General features: G+C 33.0%; 1 protein-coding gene across 5 annotated transcripts; it reads left to right on the forward strand.

The window, feature by feature from the left end:
* The first annotated feature begins 3,524 nt into the window (after nucleotides 1-3,524).
* LOC143069462 (uncharacterized) lies at nucleotides 3,525-27,551 on the forward strand. 5 transcript variants are annotated; one of them, XM_076244108.1, is made up of 5 exons: nucleotides 3,537-3,627; nucleotides 10,926-11,119; nucleotides 15,895-16,084; nucleotides 22,904-23,010; nucleotides 24,515-24,653. In XM_076244108.1, exons 1-4 carry the CDS (start codon nucleotides 3,621-3,623, stop codon nucleotides 22,933-22,935), a joined length of 423 nt encoding a protein of 140 aa, XP_076100223.1. In that variant the 5' UTR covers nucleotides 3,537-3,620; the 3' UTR covers nucleotides 22,936-23,010; nucleotides 24,515-24,653. The 5 variants fall into 5 exon arrangements, with proteins under 5 accessions (XP_076100220.1, XP_076100223.1, XP_076100222.1 ...); XM_076244107.1 differs by having other exon boundaries at nucleotides 22,904-23,006; nucleotides 24,515-24,651; XM_076244106.1 differs by having other exon boundaries at nucleotides 22,904-23,014; nucleotides 24,515-24,648.
* The last annotated feature ends 129 nt before the right edge of the window (nucleotides 27,552-27,680 follow it).

Consider the following 27,680-nt stretch of genomic DNA (forward strand, 5'->3'; position numbering starts at 1 on the left):
AAATTGATATATAATCACGATAAGTCGATATATCATCTCGACATGTCGACTTAATTATCTCAACAAGTCGACATAATGGAAACATTAAATCGACCTCCTTTTACGGCTAAAACTGTACCACTTTTACTATGAAGTTTTGAAAAAAATTTTATCCTAGAATTGAAAGTTCATATGCACCACATTTTTTTCAAAGGTCAAAATATAGGGCTGTGCGGCATATTTTCAACGTTTATATGCCCTGAACTTCCCAGAGTTTAAAATTACTCTAATTTTCTTAACTACCCCTACCTCGAATAAAAGGTTCCCACAGATTTTAATGTAAACAATATGCACAGGTTTATTTCCTGGTAACATTCCCAAGTTATGTCTCTGTGAGATGGAACACAGAGAGCATAACTTGGAACCAGTATGTAAACAAAATTAATTTTCTATGAATATTCAAGATCTCCCAAAAAGAGGCGTGTTTTGAGAAACAGCTGTATTTACAAAGCGCAACCTATAGTTATAGACTTGATAAAGTTGTTGAGGTACGAGACTCCAAAGATAATTAGGAGCTTGATCGTGAAACATTTCGTATAATTTGATAACTTTATGTCTGGATCTTCTTTCACTCAGAGATACCCAACCAGTATCATTATAAAGTTTAGATTAAGAGCAAAGTTTAGTGGCACCTGTGACTATACGAGCCGCTTCTATTTGAATGCTCTCTATTTTGTCCTTTGAATAAATTGGTATGTTATCCCACACAGTATCTGTAGCTTGTCCTTTAAATAAATTGGTATGTTATCCCACACAGTATCTCTAGCTGGTCCTTTAAATAAATTGGTATGTTATCCCACACAGTATCTCTAGCTTGTCCTTTAAATAAATTGGTATGTTATCCCACACAGTATCTCTAGCTTGTCCTTTAAATAAATTGGTATGTTATCCCACACAGTATCTCTAGCTTGTCCTTTAAATAAATTGGTATGTTATCCCACACAGTATCTCTAGCTTGTCCTTTAAATAAATTGGTATGTTATCCCACACAGTATCTCTAGCTTGTCCTTTAAATAAATTGGTATGTTATCCCACACAGTATCTCTAGCTTGTCCTTTAAATAAATTGGTATGTTATCCCACACAGTGTCCGCATATTCGAGAATAGGCCTGATGAAGCTGATATATATAACTTGTAGATTTTTACGCAATAACTTAAACTTTAAACTCCTCATAAGATCTAAGCGCGGCGTAGCTTTATCAATAATATAGTTATCATGACTTTCCCCAACAATCCTTTTCTTGAAAAAATTAACCCTAAATGTTTATGTTCTTCAACCTCTTGTATCAGTGTACAGTTTTTTGTGGACAAGGCCAAGTAAGACATTAACACCTCAAAGGAGCACAAATAGAACCATATAAATATAACATACTTGCATGTTTTTGGATGCCATGTCGCATATTAGAGTCACATCATGCAGAAATGCACCTGAAAATGTGATCCTCGTCTTATTTTGCGCGTTTCCTGCTATGCGAAATAAAAATTGTGGAACATTTTTTCGGAATCATGTAGTAATACATGCAATCTTAACGTAAATCTCTGCAAAGTTGGAGCCCACTCAGTTAGCTTACATGATCATTGTTAATAACTTGAAATGTTAATGTATTCAAAAAGAAGTTATTCCAAATGAAATTCCCGAATGGAAAGTTTTAAATTCACAAAATTTGATTACAGGAACGTACATATTATTTACACGAACATGACGAAGCAGTCATAGTTTTTAAGCTGCAGCCCAAAAGACAGATTTGAAACTGATGATCATGCGAACATTTTATTTTGATTCTGTGTTCCTATGCAAACCAATCTACAATCAAGACACCAGCACTTGTTGTAAAATAATCTATATATTAATATCAGGTAATAAATATCCAGGCAACCAATCCTTGAAAGACATTGGTGCTGGTAGTGTGATAGACAGAAAAACAGAAACATCACAAAAATAAGAAGCCCTTGTTTGCAGATCGTCAATGTGTCTTATCCATTTGTACATGGTATCAATTATGTGAAATGAACCGGTTCTCTTAAGAATTACCTTAACACCCCATAACACCACCATTGACAAATTTGGTAAAGACGATGGAAATGTGGAGAGTTGACAGATAGACGGGCAGACCGACGGAAGCAAAGTGAGACAAGACAGATCACATCAGCTCACATGACCAATACTAGATACTAGTATTAGATTTTGCAAACGAAAATTTCTACATTTCGCCGTGATTTTCAATTGTCCTTTCTTAATATCTGTTTTTACTTTTTTGTTTTCGGAGGTCGTGCCAGACTTTATATATACTGTGTTCGCCACAAACCACTAAAATTAGAATGAGATGCATTTACGAAGTTTATGTTGTGAGGATCCCGGCCATGCATGTAATACGGTACATAATTCGGCACTTCGAATATCAAAGAAATTGATTATAAAAACGGCAAATACTTTAACTGCTAAAAACTTATTTTATTTTTCATCAAACGCAGCTCTGCGTTTGACACCTTCCTTTGAAGTATATAATATTTATAAAACTTAAATAAATCGTAGGTCAGTTGATTAGTTACACGTTGATTATGTTACTAAGTTACTTTGTATAGAAAGTCCCTGGTTAAACTGTCTGTTTTATATACTTTGAATGTGAAGAACGGAATGGTCTCTTCTGATACTCAAACAAGTTGAAGACAACCCATGCTTTGCAAATTTTAGGGTGGCGCACGCCCGCCACGCCCCCGCCTAAATCCGTCCCTGGAATAAATGACACTGCTAGTTAAGTGTTGTCAAACATCTATGTATACTATCCACACTGATATGTGTCCACACTTGTAAGAGGGTGGTAAAGGGTTATTTTCGTGCAACGTTTTCGGCCTTTTCATTTTACGTGTTTTCGTGATTTTGTGTTTTATTCCTCGTTTTCTCGTGTTTGGTTCGATGTGCGTGCTTCGTATTTCCCCTTATTTATGTTCCGTGTTTCGTGTCGGTGCTCTTAATTTCTCGTTCTTGCATTGTTCCGCATTTGATTAAAAAGTGAATTGGAAGTAACTCAAAGTCAGTGAGTTACAGTACCTTTTGAAACTTGTGTAATATAATAGAAATTGATGTATATTTTTACCATTCTACTTTCTATTGTATATATATGCTATACATGTAATAAAGTCCATCATAATAATATTTTTTCAAATCAGATGCAAGTAGCATACGCTAAAAGGTGACCACAAGGTCTTGATGTCCACTAACAATGTCTACATGATCTCCAAGAACGGCTGTGTAATAACTTCTGGTACTTTTTTTCTTAATATTTACGATTTTATTTCTCGTGCTTCGTTTTTCCCGATTTTTATTTTTCGTGTTACGTTTTTGCGATTTTTATTTCACGTGTTTCCGTGTTCCGTACCCCCCTTTACCACCCTCTTGTAATAAAAACAAAAACTATATTTCTTTTCCGGATCTAGTCCGAGATTGATTTTAACTTTAATTTCATATGACCTGGTTTCAGAATATTTCTTTGTTTTCTTGTGGTTATATTTATCACGACACAGTAACCTGTAGAAGATCTGGAATCCTATCTCAGTAAGGTAGACAAATAGGGACGAGTAATATGAGAGGTAAATGATGTCTCTAGAACATCAACATACACATGCACAAAACACAAGGGATCGGTTACTATTCAAAATGTAATCATATCTCCTAATCATAGGACTCTTATCATGCTGGTATCCGGTCGTTCCGGTCCCAAACCGATCCGGCCCCAAGTCAATCCGGCTCAAAGTCGATCCGGCCCAAGTCGATCCGGCCCACGTCGATCCGTCCCCAAGTCGATCCGGCCCCATGATAAAATATGAATTAACTATATTGATTTTGGAGGAATTTGTCACAAATTTTAACAGTATATATTTGAAAAAAGTGTCCGATCGATGTATGACTATGTAACTATTTGTTATTACATGTTACACAAGATGAAAGACTTGTTAGGATCACAATACACCTTATCGCTATTTGTCCGCCATTACTGGATATCACACAGGTTCCTGTAATATTTTGACGTCATAAAACAAAATATCTGACGCCACAATGAACAAGTGATTGTTGTTGACGTCAAAAGTTCAAGCGGCCGGGTCAGCCGGGATTAGCGATAAGGTGTATTGAAAGAAAATGCTAATTACTGCTGATTAATTTTGATGTCTGAATTCTATTATATAGGTTTTCATATAATTATACCCAATAATCTTGAAAACTTGTAATAAAGACATAATCAACCTAGTCGTTTTATACTCATTTAAGGAAAATATTTTTCAAAGGTCGTTTTTAATTTGTTTACCGTATACCTTTAACATTATAATAAAAATAATAAACATTTATGAATTACAATTAATATATATTTATTTTTATTCCTTAGAAATATTTTTTTTCATTGGGGCCGGATCGACTTTCCATATGTGCCGGATCGACGTGGGGCGGGATCGACGTGGGACAGATCAACTTGGGCCGGATCGACGTGGGGCCGGATCGACCCGAAAGCATCATGCTTATCCATATCAGCCTTTTTGTTGATTTTGCAAATATCGCAGTATTTACAAATTATATTATTATTATAATTTTTGTCTTAGGGCGTAGATAAAACTTTGCACTTTTAAAAAAATAAATAATTTAAGAGCCAAAGTACAGTAAATTTTCAGACGGGATTGTAGCTACATGTATAATCTGACACCTCGTAATATATTATAGAAAAAAGTAATATCAATAGAACTTTTATACATTTTAACTAAACTAATGATGTGTATTGTCCCTTTGAAACATGTAACATACATATGTTACCACAGTTCTTTGATTTTTTAGTCCACAATAACAAATGTATGTTATTTTCCTGTAATAACCCTATAGAGTTATATCCCTGACTGGTCTTGAAACTGTCACTCATTTTTTACTGTGATTAAAAAATATGAACATGATGAAAGGGAGCTTTGAAATTTATGAAAATAAAATTATGTAAGGATGCGTTTATAAATATATATACTATCGACCATACACACATGGTCCGACCGTACGCGTATGGTCGGGGTTATTAACACTCTGTTACAGTTTACTTTTTACAGAGTGCCAATGAGACAACTCTCCATCCAACAGTCAGAGCTCAGACATAATGTGCACTACACAATCTTGAATTTTGTATCCCAGGCTCATATAATGAAATTATTCATAAACTTGAGAATGATCACAAACTTTCTTTAACATGTTTAATTTATAAGACAATGTTACTTGAATCGGTGAGTAAAAAAATCTCAATTCTTTTGGATTAAAGTGCTCTAGATTAAGGCAAATATTATATATTTATAATATTTTATAGAACTATTGAGTCTCAAATCCACTCTTTTTTTCCTAACGCTATTGCAGTATTATTAGTATATCATGTATATTTATGTATTTCAGGCTTACTTTCCTAAACTGGCTAAATTATCAAGAGTTTACATGTACTTTTGCAAACATTGTAAGAATATAACATAAGTAAAATTGTGCAAAAATTGTACATAAAATGTAGAAGATAAAAATTATTCAAATAAGGACAAAATACCTTTACAAACTTTGACAAACATGACAAAGTAGGGATTAGAGAAAACCCCCCCAAAAATCCAAATCTTAAAACATGTAAAAAGATGAAAAAGTATGCAAAAAGTGCACTACACCAGTCAGAGCTCAGACATAAATAAGTCTGAATCTGCTTTTGACTTATAGATGTCTAAATTTGTAAGTTTTAGGATTTGTCTCCCTTTAATGCAAGACAAAATACGACTTAAATAAGTCAAATATTGTTAAGCAAGAAATGATTGACCAGAATCAAAAAGTTGCAAATATCAACTCCTACAAGTCGATAAGTTACCAAAATTGGTCAACTTCAAGACCCACGCATACTTATAAAAAGGTCATGCATCTAAATCAAATAATGACAACATTGAAAGCCAATGCCTTGTCTTCTAAAGAAAAATATGAATGAGAGTCTGAAAAATCGGGGATCATGTTAATTAACCTTGCAATGCAACCACCTGGATCCACACTTAATGAGGTAAAACATCTGTGTTTAGTAAGGATGTTCAATTAGATAATTAAATATAGATAGATCAAGTCCTTGTGAACTCTCAGACAGGTTTTTACTGTCAAAGGTGGTGTAGTTTGGCCACCAAGTCAAGTTAAGTTTTTTCATCAACATAAATAGACCTAAACAAGTCTGTCATTTTGTGACTTAGATAAGTCTAAAATTGAAAACACATTTTTATAAAGAATACATGTTTTGACTTCTTTAAGTCAAAAACAGAAATAGACTTGTTTATGTCTGAGCTCTGACTGTACACATTAATGACATAATTAATCAATTGACACACATGTTGTTAATGCATCCATCTGATTATGGCTAATCCTTATCTGTGGTTAATCCTCAAATTTATCCTCCTGTGTGAGGGATCGCACATAATTTAACCAGAATGTAGGACTTATAAAAGTAAACCACTGAGAAATTTCAAAACCAATGAAAACCATTGATTTCATGCTGATTTTCACAATATTCATTCGACGAAGAAGTTTGTCTTGATATCATACAGGTATGCCAATGTTCCATTAAAATGAGATGGTCAGAGAAATTTAATGCATGGAATAAATTTGGTTATTTTTTTTTTGCTGCGTTTATTTTTTTTAGGTTTTATACAGCAATGTACAGAATACGTTTACAGAAAAGGCAAAACAGTTAAACATACAGAATAAATCAATGGGTTGTATACATTAGATACAAGATAAAATATCTAGCAAGAGCAAACACAACACGTGAACAGAGCTACATTGTAGATACAGTGCTATATTCAGGATATATATGCACTCGATTTCATCATATATTTCATATTGTATTTATCGTGTGAAAATGCAATGTCTTGTTTTGCGTCGTAAAAAAGGATTCTTGCCAGATTGTGCTGGTCAAATTTTAGGTCAACATAACAGTTTTAATGAATACATGTAACATTTTCCCTAGTAAAATACATGTTCTTTGATCGGTGCATGTCTGTACTTATTTATTATTTGTCCCTTCTTCCGAAATATAAGAAAACAAAACCGCACACAACCTGAGAACTTAGTGAACAATTATAAATTTTAAATAAAAATCACAGTGACTGATTATTGTACGGTTGTCAAAAATTAATGAACACATTGTTTTTTCCCATTTAGGGACAATAGAAATTTCATATACAAAAGAACTCTGACAATGTTAGATCTGGTCTTCATTTTATACAATTAATCAATTGGTGACATTTCCAAACATGCCAAAGATCATATAATAAAAAATCGTGCTACTCTTAGGGTCTGGCATATGCATGGTCATGATGGTGTAACAAACAACCAACATTTGTAAAAATTAGTGATTCGAAAAGAAGAGATTGTTCTGCATGTTCTGTACGAAATGTAAGAAATGGTAAGAAAAGGTCTAAACATGAAGTTGTTCATAAATCATGTAATTAAATACGATGAAATATAAGAAACCGGCTCAGCAGACGATGTAACAATATCTTTCTTGAAAAACTTTTATATTGAATCTTGAATTTTGTATCCCAGGCTCATATAATGAAATTATTCATAAACTTGAGAATGATCACAAACTTTCTTTAACATGTTTAATTTATAAGACAATGTTACTTGAATCAGTGAGTAAAAAAATCTCAATTCTTTTGGATTAAAGTGCTCTAGATTAAGGCAAATATTAGCCGTTTCAGTATTAGGGACGACATAAAAAATCAATAAAGGATAAAAAGCTTAATTCAAATAGTTTGGGGGTGGGGTGGGGGAAGGGAGTCAACATTGCTACAAGCTTTGGTAAATGATAATGATTTTATATATCCTTATTGGTCAATCAATTTTTCCCAAATTAAGTTAAGAGGGGAATGTAGAAGGGGGAGGGGAGGTCAGGGAAAAAACTATATGAACTAAGTTTTTATACGACCGCAAAAATTTGTTGTTTATAGGTATTACGTTGTCGTCATTGTCGTCACCGTCATTTGAAGACAGATGGTTTCCGATAATCATGATAATGACTTAAGTATAAGTAAATAGAAATCAATGAACATTGTGTTAAAACTATATTGATTTCTAAGTTTAAGTTTAAACAATATTCTAATCTAGCTCAATTTATTTGAATAGAATATTGTTTAAACTTAAACTTAGAAATCAATAAAATTTTAACGCAATGTTTATAACTGTTCCGGACCATATGAGTATTTGGACCATACGCGTATGGTCATGACCATATGGGTATACATGTATACTCACATGGTTCGACCATACGCACATGGTCCGACCGTACGCGTATGGTCGGGGTAATTAACACTCTGTTACAGTTTACTTTTTACAGAGTGCCAATGAGACAACTCTCCATCCAACAGTCAGAGCTCAGACATAAGGTAGCACAATACAAAGATTTTTTTACTTCCAATCACAAACCTTTGAAATGCTGTAACTTTCTTATTAATGCATAGAAAATAATAAAAGAGGTATATATAGATAGATAAAAGATTAATCTTTTAAATTTATGCAATATATTTATTATGCAATCATTATGTAATCAATTATTATGTAATTAGTGGCAAAACCTAGGTAAGTTCACTTGAATGAATTTAGCTCTATCATCTCTTTAACTATACAGAAAATTTTAACGGAATCTTAATCAACACATCATGGGCTTCAAAAGGGTGTCTCAGATTGTCTCTATTGTGTTCCATTCTCTCATAAATCTCTAATGAGTGTAAACATCCTAACCACATAAAAGAAGATAATGTTCAATTAGGTGTAAAATTTTTTCTATACATTCTATCTGAAATCTGAGACACCCTTTTGTAGATGATGGCCATAGGAACAACATATAATAAAATCAACCCTCTAGGGATACCTATGCAGAAGCTAATTTCATTTGAAAGTGGAAATTTGGTAAAAAATATTTTAGACACAGTTAACATTATAATTGGTTATATAATTGTTGCATAATACTAACATTGCATTAATTTCAAAGAGTAATCTGTTAGCTATCCAAAACTACCACTTTTATAAATTTTCAAGCATTATTAAGAAAGTTACAGTATTTTAAAACTTGGGAGTTGGAGTTATAAAATCTTTGTATTGTGCTACCATAAATAAGTCTGAATCTGCTTTTGACTCATAGAGGTCTAAATTTGTAAGTTTTAGGATTTGTCTACCTTTAATGCAAGACAAAATACGACTTTAATAAGTCCTACAAGTCGATAAGTTATCAAAATTGGTTAACTTCAAGACCCATGCATATTTATAAAAAGGTCATGCATCTAAATCAAATAATGACAACATTGAAAGACAATGCTTTGTCTTCTAAAGAAAAATATGAATGAGAGTCTAAAAAATCGGAGATAATGTTAATTAACTTTACAATGCAACCAACTGGAACCACACTTAATGAGGTAAAACATCTGTGTTTAGTAAGGATGTTCAATTAGATAATTAAATATAGATGGCTCAAGTCCTTGTGAACTCTCAAACAGGTTTTTGCTGTCATAGGTTGTGTACTTTGGCCACCAAGTAAAATTAAGTTTTTTCATCAACATAAACATGATAAATAGACCTAAACAAATCTGTCATTTTCTGACTTAGATAAGTCTAAAATTGAAAACACATTTTTCTAATAAATACATGTTTTGACTTCTTTAAGTCATGTAAGTCAAAAACAAAAATCGACTTGTTTATGTCTGAGCTCTGACTGTCCAAATAACAATTTATGAAATGAAATATGGTCCAAATAGTGAATACTCATATGGTCCGGAACATAACCACAACAGGAAGGTTGTAATTGATTTTTGGGGTTATGGTCCCAAAGGTTTAGGAATTAGGGGCCAAAAAAGGGCCCACATGAGCCTTTTTGTAGTTTCGAGTCAATTAATTGTGTTAAAGTGTATAAATCTCTCTGAAATTATACCACAAGTTTCCATACTACAAAGGGATGGTCATGGGGGGTTTTGGCTCCAATCATTAAGCGATTAGGGGCAAAAAAGGGGGAAAACAAGGGTTTTCTGGTTAAAGGACAATTTCGACAATTTAAAAGCAGTGTAAGGGAGGTAATGCAATTAAAATTCAAAGAATACTGTTATATATATGTTTGATTACTTGATTACCTCCCTAACACTGCTTGTTTTCAAAAGTTAAAAGAAGAAATCTTCAATTGCACAGTATCATGAGTATTGTGCAATAGATTTGTTAGATCTTTGACAACATTTATATTGTGACAAAAACCTATATTATATCTAAAATTTGATCACAATCCAAATTCAGACATTATCAAGCTTAAATATTGTGACCAAATTTGCCACAACTGTTCAGGGTTTGACCACTGCGGTCGTATAAAGCTGTGCCCTGCAGAGCACCTGGTCAGGGTCCCAACCAAGGATTATATTGTCTAAAAGTTTTGACAACTTTTGATGTCTTACCATGCTTACAGTGGAGATGGTGGACAAGTATTTAGATACACACCACTTTGATAAACATGATAAAAAATGTTGGGTAAGATTTGGGCGAGGTAAAAACGAAGGTTTTTGGGATTTGTAATTTTAAGGACCATAGACATGATAGTAGAAGACAAGTTTACGGGAAGGACACGTTTAATTAAGTTACATATATATTCTTCACAATAAATTTTCAGATGATATTCCAACATCTTTTTGCAATAATTCTTGGGTTCTGTGTCAAGTGCAATTTTCTGACTTTGCTTTTGAATCCCTTAGACATGTTATACCATAAAAAAAGCCTTCTAATTAACCACTCTTCAGACTTGTGGCATTTGCACTTAATTATATCCCCATTTTTATCATCTTAATTGTTACATGTGTTATATATATATTTCTTTTGTTTTCAGGTGCAATGTCTTCAGAGTTAGCTGTAATGACAATGATTGTGGTGTGTCTAATGGTAGGAGTAAGATGCTCAGAAAACAAGAAATTTGATTGTTTGATAGGACTTGATGAAAGAACAGTATTATATTGGACAGCAGGAGAACCACTGGTTTGCCAGATAGAAAAATTGAAGTCAGATGTTTACACTGTTAATATAGTAAGTTAAACTATGCATTCTATGTATAAATAGAGACTGTCCAAGGAAAAGAGAAAATATTTAGTACTCATAATAAAATGAACACTTAGACATGTTAGAGCAAATCTGACATGGGGTAAAATGCTCATGAAGTCAAATTCTATTAACCCTGATCTTTTCAGATGAATCTAACAACCCTTTGTTGGGTTGCTGCAACTAAATTGGTAATTGTAAGGAAATTTTGCATTTGTTGGTTATTAATATTTTGAATATACATTTAGTATTTTAGATTTATATAAAGACTTGAAAGATAAACTGTAAACAGCAAAAATGATCTACTAACATGACAAATAATTTGTCAATTGACCCTTTATTAACGGAGTTATTGTCCTCTAACATATCTAAAGACAACTTGTTCATCTAGTGCATTTCTAGTGTGCTTACTTTACAAAAAAATGGTATCCTTTGAAACAATTACTGAATCAATTTCAGCCAAACTTGGGCAAAATAACTTTCAGAGTACATGTATGTAGTATAAATTAAATTTTGTGTATTTAATTTCCATGTATGTCGAGAAACATAGCCACTATGGTTAAAATGGAACATACATGGCGTATGACAAATGTAGGAGTAAAATGGAACATACATGACATATGACAAATGTAGGAGTAAAATGAAACATAAATGAAATATAAAATGGAACATACATGGCGTATGACAAATGTAGGAGTAAAATGGAACATACATGACATATGACAAATGTAGGAGTAAAATGAAACATACATGAAATATAAAATGGAACATACATGACATATGACAAATGTAGGAGTAAAATGAAACATACATGAAATATAAAATGGAACATACATAACATATGACAAATGTAGGAGTAAAATGGAACATACATGACATATGCAGGGGTTTATCTGGGTATTTTGGGAAAAAGGACCGTGGCCACTTTTGGGAATTTTTTTACCCGATTTATATAGAAATTGGGAAAATTACAAATAAACCAGAAGTCAGTTTTAGTATGTATCATACTATAATTCATTAGAAATTTTTTTTTTGTGAAAATAAAGAAAAACTACAATACATGATTCATTGTCATTTATAATTTTATTTTTCTGTCCTTTTTGTTTTTAAATGTCTCAAGAAGACGATTTTTCAGATGACTGCTGGTGTTTATTGCTCATCTCATGTTTTTGTAATTGTCTTGTAGGATGATCCCCTAAAATTACCCCCTTACTACTAAAGTCAGTACTACCAAACGGAAATAACTCACAATATTTGCAGACGTATCCCTCTAAGGATTCATTATAGTATAACCATTTATATGTCATTTCATACCTCCTTGCATCAAAAAGTCTTCTGTCTGATACATTATATACTTTTAATTTATCATTAAGAGCAGTTTTACTGTCAGTACTACCCAACACAGTCATGACTTTACTACTACATGTACTAGGTTTCATTGGTATTTCATTATTTGGTTTACAGATTTCAGTTTGAGTTTGGAATTTACAAGCTTGGTCCTCAGGTTGTATCAGTAGCGAATCGGTATTGGTTTGACTTTGATCATCATTTGAAATTAAATTGTCATTGGAAGAAACATCAACAACATCGGTAACATTTTCAATTGATTCAGTCTCAGATAACGCTGCCTCTGACTCATTACATGCAGTTGCGGCATCGTCAATTACAGCTCTTGGTTTGAAAAAAGATAAGATTTTATGGGATTTGTTGCCGTCGGTGTTTTTCAATTTCTTCACATAGTATTTACTATTGTGAGACGACATGTTTACAAAAGGAAAGAAGTTAAAAAATATTTTATTTTATTATCAAAATGCGGGCTTCTTAAAGCGCACATGTGATAAGGATTTCCCGCTTTTTTTACCTTTAAAGTGAAGAGCGTAGTTTTGGAAAGGTTAAATTGCGGATTTCAATTCAGACTTTTTGACTACGTTTGGGAATTTTTACACCTGAAATTGGGAAAAATATAGGGGTTTTGCCATTGGGAATGGGTCCGAATACCGGACTCAGTGGAATGCTAGAAAAATCCATGATATGACAAATGTAGGAGTAAAATGGAACATACATGACATATGACAAATGTAGGAGTAAAATGGAACATACATGAAATATGACAAATGAAGGAGTAAAATGGAACATACATGAAATATAAAATAGAACATACATGACATAATTTTTTATGACAAATGTAGGAGTAAAATGGAACATACATGACATATGACAAATGTAGGAAAAAAATGGAACATACATGACATATGACAAATGTAGGAGTGAAATGGAACATATGTGACATGACAAATGAAGGAGTAAAATGGAACATACATGACATATGACAAATGTAGGAGTAAAATGGAACTGACATGAAATATGACAAATGTAGGAGTAAAATGGAACATACATGACATATGACAAATGTAGGATTTAAATGGAACATACATGAAATATAAAATGGAACATACATGACATATGACAAATGTAGGTGTAGAATGGAACATACATGACGTATGACAAATGTATGAGTAAAATGGAACATACATGACATATGACAAATGTAGGAAAAAAATGGAACATACATCACATATGACAAATGTAGGAGTAAAATGGAACATACGTGACATGTCAAATGAAGGAGTAAAATGGAACATATGTGAAATATAAAATAGAATATACATGACATAATTTTTTATGACAAATGTAGGAGTAAAATGGAGCATACATGACATATGACAAATGTAGGAGTAAAATGGAACATACATGACATATGACAAATGTGGGAAAAAAATGGAACATACATGACATGACAAATGAAGGAGTAAAATGGAACATACGTGACATATGACAAATGTAGGAGTAAAATGGAACATACATGACATATGACAAATGTAGGAGTAAAATGGAACATACGTGACATGACAAATGAAGGAGTAAAATGGAACATACGTGACATATGACAAATGTAGTAGTAAAATAGAACATACATGACATATGACAAATGTAGGAGTAAAATGGAACATATATGAAATATGACAAATTTAGGAGTAAAATAGAACATACATGACATATGACAAATGTAGGAGTAAAATGGAACATACATGACATATGACAAATATAGGAGTAGAATGGAACATACATGACGTATGACAAATGTAGGAGTAAAATGGAACATACGTGACATATGACTAATGTAGGAGTAAAATAGAACATACATGAAATATAAAATGAAACATACATGATATATGACAATTGTAGGAGTAAAATAGAACATACATGACATATGACAAATGTAGGAGTTAAATGGAACATACATGAAATATAAAATAGAACATACATGACATATGACAAATGTAGGAAAAAAATGGAACATACATCACATATGACAAATGTAGGAGTAAAATGGAACATACGTGACATGACAAATGAAGGAGTAAAATGGAACATACGTGAAATATAAAATAGAATATACATGACATAATTTTTTATGACAAATGTAGGAGTAAAATGGAGCATACATGACATATGACAAATGTAGGAGTAAAATGGAACATACATGACATATGACAAATGTGGGAAAAAAATGGAACATACATGACATGACAAATGAAGGAGTAAAATGGAACTTACGTGACATATGACAAATGTAGGAGTAAAATGGAACATACATGACATATGACAAATGTAGGAGTAAAATGGAACATACGTGACATGACAAATGAAGGAGTAAAATGGAACATACGTGACATATGACAAATGTAGGAGTAAAATAGAACATACATGACATATGACAAATGTAGGAGTAAAATGGAACATATATGAAATATGACAAATTTAGGAGTAAAATAGAACATACATGACATATGACAAATGTAGGAGTAAAATGGAACATACATGACATATGACAAATATAGGAGTAGAATGGAACATACATGACGTATGACAAATGTAGGAGTAAAATGGAACATACGTGACATATGACTAATGTAGGAGTAAAATAGAACATACATGAAATATAAAATGAAACTTACATGACATATGACAATTGTAGGAGTAAAATAGAACATACATGACATATGACAAATGTAGGAGTTAAATGGAACATACATGAAATATAAAATAGAACATACATGACATATGACAAATGTAGGAGTTAAATGGAAAATACATGAAATATAAAATAGAACATACATGACATATGACAAATGTAGGAGTTAAATGGAACATACATGAAATATAAAATGGAACATACATGACATATGACAAATGTAGGAGTAGAATGGAACATACATGACGTATGACAAATGTATGAGTAAAATGGAACATACATGACATATGACAAATGTAGGAGTAAAATAGAACATACATGAAATATGAAAAATGAAGGAGTAAAATGACCTTTTGTTTTTAAAAAATTGTGTTTTAAAGAAAATAAGACATTTATAAACAACATGAACAAAGATCATTTAAATGGCATTTTTAAGCCACTTATTAATCATGGTAATACAAATGTATATATTGAAAAGAAAAAATAATCATTGATGACATATTAAAGTATTTTATGAGCTTTTTGTTTGTGATCTTTACTCTTTGTAGCTTGCTGTTCAGCCAATGCTCCGTGTTGAAGGTTTATCTTTGACCTATAATGGTCTGGTTTTGCAAATTGTGACATGGATGGAGAGTTGTCTCATTGACACACATATCACATCTTCTTGTATCTATATATAGTCATGATAGTTTGTAAATATTGATGTTATATTTGTTGATTATTACAGGATAGGAATGGTACAGACTGGTTGGAATATAAAAGCACAGATCAGCTGATTGTTGGTGCTCCTCAAAAGGAGGATGTAGGCAGCTCTAGTATATTTATCACAGTTAGATCTAAACATTGTACATCAACTGTTCCCTGGAGAGTGGCAGTAACATTTGTTATAGAATTTCCCCAACAGATTTCCACAGCAGGTATATATAGATTTGTTACATGTTTGTCAGTCATCTGTGATAAAGCTTTCCTACATGTATGTCAGTCTTATGTGATAAAGCTTTCCTACATGTATGTCAGTCTTATGTGATAAAGCTTTCCTACATGTATGTCAGTCCTGGGTGATAAAGCTTCCCTACATGTATGTCAGTCTTATGTGATAAAGCTTCCCTACATGTATGTCAGTCCTGGGTTATAAAGCTTCCCTACATGTATGTCAGTCCTCTGTGATAAAGCTTCCCTACATGTATGTCAGTCCTCTGATAAAGCATCCCTACATGTATGTCAGTCCTCTGTGATAAAGCATCCCTACATGTATGTCACTCCTGTGATAAACCTTCCCTACATGTATGTCAGTCCTCTGTGATAAAGCATCCCTACATGTATGTCAGTCCTGGGTGATAAAGCTTCCCTACATGTATGTCAGTCCTGGGTGATAAAGCTTCCCTACATGTATGTCAGTCCTGGGTGTTAAAGCTTCCCTACATGTATGTCAGTCCTTTGTGATAAAGCTTCCCTTCATGTATGTCAGTCCTGGGTGATAAAGCTTCCCTACATGTAAGTCAGTCCTGGGTGATAAAGCTTCCCTACATATATGTCAATCATCATTGGTGATAAAGCTTCCCTACGTGTATGTCAGTTCTCTGTGATTAAACTTCCCTACATGTATGTCAGTCCTGGGTGATAAAGCTTCCCTACATATATGTATGTCAGTCCTGGGTGATTAAGCTTCTCTACATGCATGTCAGTCCTGGGTGATAAATTTCCCTACATGTATGTCAGTCCTGGGTGATTAAGCTTCTCTAGATGTATGTCAGTCCTTGGTGATAAAGTTTCCCTAAATGTATGTCAGTCCTGGGTGATACAGCTTCCCTATATATATGTCAGTCCTGGGTGATTAAACTTCCCTACATGTATGTCAGTCCTCTAAGATTAAGCTTAGATCTAAACATTGTACATCAACTGTTCCCTGGAGAGTGGCAGTAACATTTGTTATAGAATTTCCCCAACACATTTCCACAGCAGGTATATATAGATTTGTAACATGTTTGTCAGTCATCTGTGATAAAGCTTTCCTACATGTATGTCAGTCTTATGTGATAAAGCTTTCCTACATGTATGTCAGTCTTATGTGATAAAGCTTTCCTACATGTATGTCAGTCCTGGGTGATAAAGCTTCCCTACATGTATGTCAGTCTTATGTGATAAAGCTTCCCTACATGTATGTCAGTCCTGGGTTATAAAGCTTCCCTACATGTATGTCAGTCCTCTGTGATAAAGCTTCCCTACATGTATGTCAGTCCTCTGATAAAGCATCCCTACATGTATGTCAGTCCTCTGTGATTAAACTTCCCTACATGTATGTCAGTCCTGGGTGATAAAGCTTCCCTACATATATGTATGTCAGTCCTGGGTGATTAAGCTTCTCTACATGCATGTCAGTCCTGGGTGATAAATTTTCCTACATGTATGTCAGTCCTGGGTGATTAAGCTTCTCTAGATGTATGTCAGTCCTTGGTGATAAAGTTTCCCTAAATGTATGTCAGTCCTGGGTGATACAGCTTCCCTACATATATGTCAGTCCTGGGTGATTAAGCTTCCCTACATGTATGTCAGTCCTCTATGATTAAGCTTCCCTACATGTATGTCAGTCCTGGGTGATAAAGGCAGATTTTACAGTATTGTGTTCTGTCTCCTACTTTCATGTTGCTAACGTGACAGAGACAAAAATGAGTAACGTTAGCGACATTTGGACATGTCACATGAGCAACAACATCTTTAAAAGTTAAAATGTATGCACACAGTGATGTTTAATATATGCCTGGAGTAATAAAATAGTACAGTCTGGTTTAGAATTTCTAAATATACAGAATGTCATTTGCAGGTGTACTTTATATCAAATGAATACACAAGAAACCAAAAAATGAGTAACGTTAGCGACATTTGGACATGTCACATGAGCAACAACATCTTTAAAAGTTAAAATGTATGCACACAGTGATGTTTAATATACGCCTGGAGTAATAAAATTGTACAGTCTGGTTTAGAATTTCTAAATATACAGAATGTCATTTGCAGGTGTACTTTATATCAAATGAATACACAAGAAACCAATTCGTAATAGTAACATTAGCAACATCTACTATCATGACATTACGTTTTGTTGCGAACGTCTTTTTGGTGGACGGAATACATTTAAGGTCCTCTTGTAACGATATTACATATAACTTACCATCTTTGCTTCCCCATCATGTGAAGGAACTGACTCCGAATCTATTTCTGCAAAGGGCAATATCGTAACTCCTATACAGGTGAGTTACAGATCTAAATATATGTTGCTCACGTGACACTGATTTGGACGGAAACGTCGAGAGTAACGTTCGCAAAAAATAAAACAGCCAATGATATTGATTCCTCAAGTCCTTTGAACCCCTTACGTCATCCAAATTTAATATGATTGCTATTTTCAATTATTTATAAAACCCGGGATAAAAATAACTACAATGGGCTATCTGAGAACCATCAAGAAAATTGCGATCGTGACATACCACAATGGACGGAAAAGACGTGACGTTAGCAACAATATTATTAAATTACCTTTTTTAGCCTTTACCAATAAAAATCTGCCTTAAAGTTATGATTAAAACACAAAAGAAGACTTTTTATTAAAATATAAGTCCATGTTATTAGGCTCCACTTATAAATAATACTTCAAAATTCCACTCCAAATAAGCTGGATGTCAGTAAAGTAGGTCATGATGTCTATTCCATGTCCAATATTTTGAAATTGAAAACCCTCTAATTCTAACAAAAAACACAAACACAGAGTAATTTTTATTTTTATTTACTCAGAAAGACACATTTTATTCAATAACATAATGCATTACTCCATTACACAGTCTGTTTCACAGTTTCAGCAACTGCTTTTTTGATGGATACAAAAAAACAATATTTCCTTCTTATTGTAAAATCTGCCTAAAGCTTCCCTACATATATGTCAGTCCTGGGTGATAAAGCTTTCCTACATGTATGTCAGTCCTCTGTGATAAAGTTTCCCTACATGTTATTCATTTATGTCATTCCTCTGCAGGGTTGGCAAAGTATTACCCGCCCGGGTTTTACTGGGCGGGAAAACCCGGGTTTTCCCGTGCTGGGCAATACTCCCTGAAACGGGGAATACTGGGTAATACTGGGTAATACTGGGCAATATGATTTTTTAAGCTTATTTCAACATAAAATAGTAAAGACTTGTTGTAGTCTTATAGTATTGTAGCTAAATATATACATTTTATACAGATAACCATTGAGAGTCATCAAAAATTCAATTTCATTCTCTTCTCCACATAATTTTATGTAGGCAAAATACAATATTTGCACAATTTAGGACTCCTCATTAATTTCCAAGCATTGTTTCAATAATCTTAACACTTTATTGCAGTGTTTAAGTGAATTGTAAAGTAAATTGCTATACATGTATACACAATCATGATTGCTAAATAAACACCCTACATGGTCTTGTCATTAATAACTCTTATAGAAATGAAAAGACTGATTATTGTTATATAAACATATCTGTGTTCTAATCTGAATAATTACTTATTAATTAGTTTTGTACATTTGTACATATATAAATTATTTCAAAGTATTTTTTCTTACACATTTACATGTACATGTAATCCTTAAATTCTTTATACTAGTTATATATTTGAAAAAATATTTTTTTATCAGAGTTGTTAGAATAATTCTTTCTCAGATGTATACTCTTGTACTTTTGTACATGTATGTATCATAAGACTCTCAAACAAGTAAACTTATTTATAAATAAAAATAGGTTTACATATATCTTAAATGTATTGCATTTGTGTTTGATTACTGAATCCTCTTTGAAATTCAGGCCAGAAACGTATATTACCCAGTATTGCCCAATATTACCCAGTAAAACCCAGTAAAACCCGGGTTTTCCCAGTATTTCCCACTGGGCTGGGCAACACTCATAAAACCTGGGTTTTTGCCAACCCTGCTCCTCTGTGATAAAGTTTCCCTACATGTATGTCACTCCTCTGTGATAAATCTTTCCTACATGTATGTCACTCCTCTGTGATAAAGCTTCTCTACATGCATGTCAGTCCTGGGTGATAAAGCTTCCCTACATATATGTCAGTCCTGGGTGATAAATCATCCCTACATGCATGTCAGTCCTGGGTGATAAATCATTCCTACATGTATCATGTGTATGTCAGGCCTTAGTGATCAAGCTTCTTTTTATGTAAATCAGTCCTTGGTGATATACTAGTAGTTCCCCAAAATGTATGTCGGATTCCTGTTTGATTTAAGTAATGCAGTGACCACAATATCAATAACAAACATTATGGAACGTATATAAACCACCTGGAAAATCGTTTTTTTCTCAAGTTTTTGCTTATTGTAATCTATAGTCGGCACCCCTGTCTGGCATGATCAATTTTTTGAGAATAAAATGGCAGACTATACAGGCCTTTTCAGGGTATACATGGAAAATGTTCAATGTTTGGGTTTTTGTCGAGCCTGCAACTTTTGTTGCAGAAAGCTCGACATAGGGATAGTGATCCGGCGGCTACAGCGGCGGCGGCGGCGGTGTTAGCTTACTTCTTAAAAGCTTCATAATTCAGAAGGTGGAAGACCTGGATGCTTCATACTGTGTATTTAGATGCTTCATGTTACAAAGTTTCCGTCAGTCACATGTCCAATGTCTTTGACCTCATTTTCATGGTTCAGTGACCACTTGAAAAAAAGTTCAAATTTTTTGTAATGTTGAATTCTCTCTTATTATAAGTAATAGGATAACTATATTTAGTATGTGCCTACCTTGCAAGGTCCTCATGTCTGTCAGACAGTTTTCACTTGACCCTGACCTCATTTCATGGATCAGTGATCAAGGTTAAGTTTTGGTGGTCAAGTCCATATCTCAGATACTATAAGCAATAGGGCTAGTATATTCGGTGTATGGAAGGACTGTAAGGTGTACATGTCCAACTGGCAGGTGTCATCTGACCTTGACCTCATTTTCATGGTTCAGTGGTTATAGTTAAATTTTTGTGTTTTGGTCTGTTTTTCTCATACTATATGCAATAGGTCTACTATATTTGTTGTATGGAATGATGATAAGGTGTACATGTCTAGCGGGCAGATGTCATGTGACCTTGACCTCTTTTTCATGGTTCAGTGGTCAAAGTTAAGTTTTTGAGTTTTGGTCTTTTTATCTAATACTGTATGCCATAGGTCAACTATATTTGGTGTATGGAAATATTTTATGATCTTTATGTCAGTCGCGCAGGTTTTATTTGACGGTGACCTCATTTTCACGGTTCATTGCACAGTGTTAAGTTTTTGTGTTTTGGTCTATTTTTCTTAAACTATAAGTAATGGGTCAACTATATATGTTGTATAGAAGCATTGTTAGCTGTACATGTCTGCCTGGCATGGTTCATCTGACCTTGACCTCATTTTCAAGGTTCATTGGTCTTTGTTTAGTTATCTTGGTTAATGTTAAGTTTATGAAACAGTTGTAATAAAACTAAGCTTTATACTTAGGACTATCAACATAATATCAATGATTAGTATAGAAGGCGAGACATTTCAGCGTGTGCACTCTTGTTTATTTTTGTTAAAGTCATATGAACATGATGAAAGGAGTTTCTTGAAATAAGAATGTAAAATAAAATGATTGAATGAATGCATGTAATAGACTATATATTTAACTCATCTATGCATGATCTTTGTCCCACTGTTAGGGTTGCTGCAGTGATGTTAACTTTTTGTTTATAAGGTTTATATTTCAAAAGGTAGAATACCTGGATGCTTTAGGTCTTACATATGTCCATTGTCCTTTTCCTTATTTTCATGGTTCATTGACTGCTTGTAAAAAAGATCTCAGGGGAACCGTAATGATTATTGGTAGATCAATTATATATAGTATGCACTTAAATACGGTTGGCACATCTCATTTCCATAGGTATTATTTTATTTGGTCTTCACAGTCATGGTCTATTGACTTTGAAACCTTTGCTTAGTACCAATGGTTTACTTTATGATTAGGTCAGTTTAAGGGGAACCATTTAGTTGTAGATCATATAGATCAACTATATTTTCTATCCAGATTATTAGCATTAGCACATTTCATTTCCATGGAGATTATTTTGCCTCAGCCATGGTCTTATTACTTTGAATGTTATGCATAGTTTACATGTAAATGTTATTGGGTATATCAGTTCAAGGTAAAATACTTATGTTAAGCTAATGATACATGTGATATGGTACACAGTTGCAAGTCTGAATTTCCTGGGAATTATATGGCCCCACCTCTTGATCACAGTTCTTCAACTTTTAAACTTTCTTAAGGTTTACAAGGATAAGTTTGTTTGAATATTGAGATTTTTATTTCAACATTTGTTAGCTTATACTATCAGAATTATAAAGCGTGAGACATCTATGTAACAACAGTTTATTTTAATTTTCAATTCAATTCTACATGTTAATTAAACATAAATGTCATACATACAAGGCTCCTTGTTGAAGGCCATACTTTGACCTATAATGCTTTACCTTTATAAAATTGTGACTTGGATGGATATTTGTCTCATTGGCATTCATACCTGACTATATCTATATATGACATATATATGATAACAGAGAAGACAGATGTTAAATGAATTGGTGTTACGTCAACCTGTTTCCATTCTTGCTTGTTTATGTGTTGTGCTTAATATATGTACATTAACATAGACATGATAGAGATTTAAAGGGCATGATTCTTTTTTCAGAAATTTCTTGTTGTATTTTGAATGAAGCATGATAAATAGAATATTGATAGATATAGAAGCATGCTGAGTGTTACAGAATGAGAATGCAGTGCAGTCACTACTGGTATGTAGGTATGTGTTCATACAGTATAGCATTTGTTGTAAAGAATACTTTTATTATGAATGATTCAAGTATAATTATAAACACATACACAAATAGGATTCAGAAACAAGCAACAAGTGCTTATATTAATTAGTAAAACATTTAATTCATCAAACAAAAAAGTTATATTCAAATCAGCCACAAATGGTATTCTTATCATGATAATGGAGACTAATTGTGCCATTCTTTTAGTATACTGTGAAAGTACTTTAATTCGTGGGTATCAATTTTCGTGGTTTGAGCAATATTTACATGTTCGTGGGTTTTTAAATTCGTGGATTTTAGTTTTCTAAAAAAAATAAAATTGAAAAATTGAAGCCTTTAGAAACGAGGGTTACAAATAGTGTAGATTGAAGGAAATTGCAAAGTAAACATTGACCCGTGTAAATCGTAGTGACAACACTAATTAACCCATGATAAAGTGATCAACAGATTAAAGACCATCAAAGGTGTTAATTAGGCCATTAACATGTCACCTAAAGAAAACAGTAACATAAACAAATGCTATGAATTGTCAAATAATTCTTATCAAAATCAAGACCAGCATAATTTTTTTATTGCTTATATGTACGAGAACTATGAGGATATAAAATGAACACTTTATCATACTAGCATATCAATACCGGAAATCTGACTTTCATTGATCAAAAACAAAAGTTGTACATTTTAGGTTATTAAAGATTAAATGGGTATAATCCTGCATGCGGTTGTAGTTCTGTGACTGCTATTAAAGTATTCTCAGAGTTGGTGCTATTCAATATCTTCTCTTAGACTAGATCATACATGTCATATCAGTAGTCAAACCTACCGATTGGGATCTTTCCAGGTCTTGATTTAGACAATGGTTATTTTATTTCGTTGGACACTTAAATTCGTGGATAAAGTCATCCACGAAAACCACGAAAATTGGTACCCCACGAATAAAAGTACTTTCACAGTACTTGTTTCCTTAACTGGTATGAATCATAGTCTATTGCTTAACCTCTGGAAACTCTTAGTTCTAGAGGTAATCAAATGTTTATATCTTCCTACTTCCATGACTTCAAGGGAAATGAAAATTATCCACTGCCTAAAGACTAACCTTTGTTTTTGGCATAAAAATATAGTATATGCCAATACACATAATTAACAGCACCTGGTGATGTTACATAGTGTGACCGTTTTTTAGATCTAACTTGTCTTTTACTTTCTGAACATAATACATGTAATATTATTTTACATAATATGATATACATATACTTAAAATGGGGGTTTCTTACAGACAAATTATATGTAGAATTTGGATGGTCTAGGAACATGATTATATACAGCCTTTTTCCATCACTCAGTTTTTACTGATGAAAGCTATGATACCATACCAAATGTATAACGATCTTTTCATACACTTGACAAACAAGTTACTATATGATACCATACCAAATGTATAAAGATCTTTTCATACACTTGACAAACATGTTACTATTTTTCAGATTCATGTGACAGTCCTCCAGAAGTTTTCAATCCAGTAAACCACATTCAGACTACAGTTGGTGATGTTTTCAAGCTTGACCTTAACCCTCTGACCTTTGTTGACAAAGAGGATGGAAATGCCAGACACCTACAGATTACTTTGAAGGCATTATTCAACTTTGATTTGGAAGATAATTTTTGGTTAAAACTGGATAAAACAGGATTGTTCCTTTATGGAATTCCCTTAAACAATGATAATGTGTATGTTGTCAGTCTCGTTGCCATGGATACATGTCAACAAAGTGTTGTTGATTCCATTAGGTTAGAAGTGAAGGAAAATTCCCAAACCTACAGCCATGAATTTACTATTTATTTTGGAGATGATCATGATGATAGTCCTTCTAGTTTTGATGTTTACAAATTTATTACTGGACTTAGTCAATGGTTAGAGTTCACAGATTCCACTCAGATGTATGTCTCAAATGTGGATCCAGAACTTCGTATTATATCTTGGATAGACAAATCCTTATCCACTGATTTCTGTGAAAGAAGTCAAATTTTAGACACATACTACAAAATGGCAGATGTAAATGGTACAATCTTGGATGAATTCAGTTGTTATTTTTCACCGTTTTTCAATGTCACTGGAGTATTTGTTGATTTCAAAGATGTCTGTAATATGACAGACCTGTTGTGGACATCAACAAATTCAAACACTGAATCCTACAATGATGAAATGTATTTGTTCTATATTTTGATCCCTGTTGCAGTTTTAACAATTGTAATATTAGTGATCATTATTATAATGCTAGTTAGAAAATGTACCAAACGTAACAAGTATGTAATGCACTCTGAGAAACCTGTTTATCTTACAGATCGACAACCTGTCATATTTCAGAATGAATACAATGAAGAAGAAACATCTCTCCGACCACAGATTCCAATCATTATTGACAACTTTGACACTGGACTTTTATCATCTAGTGGGAGAAGTGTAACGAGTCCCCCATCTTATATCCCTCCTGAACATTCAGACCCCCCTCAGTATAGGCTACCACCACCATACAGTATGTCAAACATATGAGATGTAAGGATTTTATTTCCATAAAAGTACTGAAAATTCTAAAAAATTGCAATGTTTTTTATAATGGGAGTTATGTGAGTGTGTGGTAATTGCAATACTAAGAACTCATTTTTTGATATATGATACCAGATTTTTCAGAAAATTTATAATAATTAAACTCACAGTTTTGTCAATTTTTCAAAATTACATGTAGCATTAATTTTTATAATAAATGCATTCAATAATTTGTGAATTAACAGTATATCAGGGAGTTCATTGTTTTTGTTTTGCTAGTTTTTATGTTGTTTTTAGTGTTTTGTTTTTTGGGAGTTCTTGCATTTAAATAACAGTATTTACCAAAACAGCTTTTTTGTTCTACACTATTAATGAATCTGCAGTATATCTACATGTCTACCAACTTGTACTTCTTTTATAGTTATAGGGTTTTATTTAAAAAGGGGATTTTCCAGTTTTGGAAAATAACTCAAAGCAGTTTTCATGAAATTTTGGTGAATTGTTAATACAATCTCAATGGGAGCTATATCTGAGTTAGGGGGTTTTATTCATAAAAAAGGGAGGATTTTCCAGTTTTTAGACAATAACTCAAAAGTTCTCTGAGCAGTTTTCATGAATCTTTGCAGTGGTTACTGGAATATATCTATGAAAGTAACCTCCCTTTGGTTTTTTATAAACTTCTGATATGACATTGAGAAGTTTTGGAACTGTATTTTTTGAAAATGCATTTGGCGTATCATGCTCTCATGGCACAGATTTTTTTTATTGGTTAACCTCATTTCACAGATCAGCGATCAAGGTTAAAGTTTGTTTAGGTGGTGAAGTCTGTATCTCATATACTATTATAAACAACAGGTCAACTATATGTGGCATGTGGATCGATTGTAAGATGTACATGTCCAAATGACGGGTTTCATCTGACCTTGACCTCATTTTTATGGTTCATTGGTCAAAGTTAATTTATTGTGCTTTGGTCTATTTCTTAGATACTATTAGTAGGAGATCAGCTGTATCTGGAATGATTGTAAGATGTACTTGTCTGTCAGGCTGGTTGTTCTTTACCCATTTAATAAATGATTGTAAGATGTACTTGTCTGTCTGGCTTGTAACATGTACTTGTCTGTCTGGCTGGTTGTTCTTTACCCATTTAAGAAATGATTGTAAGATGTACTTGTCTGTCTGGCTGGTTGTTCTTTACCCATTTAAGAAATGATTGTAAGATGTACTTGTCTGTCTGGCTTGTAACATGTACTTGTCTGTCTGGCTGGTTGTTTTTTACCCATTTAAGAAATGATTGTAAGATGTACTTGTCTGTCTGGCTGGTTGTTCTTTACCCATTTAAGAAATGATTGTAAGATGTACTCGTCTGTCTGGCTTGTAAGATGTACTTGTCTGTCTGGCTGGTTGTTCTTTACTCATTTAAGAAATGATTGTAAGATGTACTTGTCTCTCTGGCTTGTTGTTCTTTACCATTTTCATGGTGCATGTTGGACAATGTTAGTTTTTTTCCTGTTTATGTTCTATATTTATTTCTCAGGTACTGTAAGCGTGATAAGTAATAAGGCCATTATTTTTGGTGAATTGAATTATTGTAATGTTTACATGTCTGTCAGTCATGTCAGTGGGCAGATTTCATCTGAACTTGACCTTAGTTTTAGTCAAAGTTAAATTTTCATGGTTATGTCTGTTATCTGATATTATAAGCAATAGGTCAACGTAATTTGGTGTACAACATGATTGTTGGATGAACATGTCTGTCTGACAGTGTTGTCTGACATTAACCCTTTTCATGGTTCATTAGTCAATGTAAATTTTAGTAATAATTATTTTTCTGATTTTATATTAGATTTTTATTATTCAATGTTGTGATTGTATTGATACAATTATCATGATTATGTAAAATGTATAAACATATTTATAAAAGCATGTAATATTAAAACACTATTCATAAGACTCTTATAAACAGATCTCTTCTATAATAGTAGTCTTCCATTTCTATAATACTATATCAGCAAAGGGTTAGGTTAATATCAGTGGAAAACGAGGTTTACCATACCACAGTCATACAGGTAGAAAGTTAAGCTCACTCTTAAACTAGGTTTAACACA

This window comes from Mytilus galloprovincialis, chromosome 3 (assembly GCF_965363235.1).
Source record: "Mytilus galloprovincialis chromosome 3, xbMytGall1.hap1.1, whole genome shotgun sequence".
In the NCBI taxonomy this organism is placed as follows: domain Eukaryota; kingdom Metazoa; phylum Mollusca; class Bivalvia; order Mytilida; family Mytilidae; genus Mytilus; species Mytilus galloprovincialis.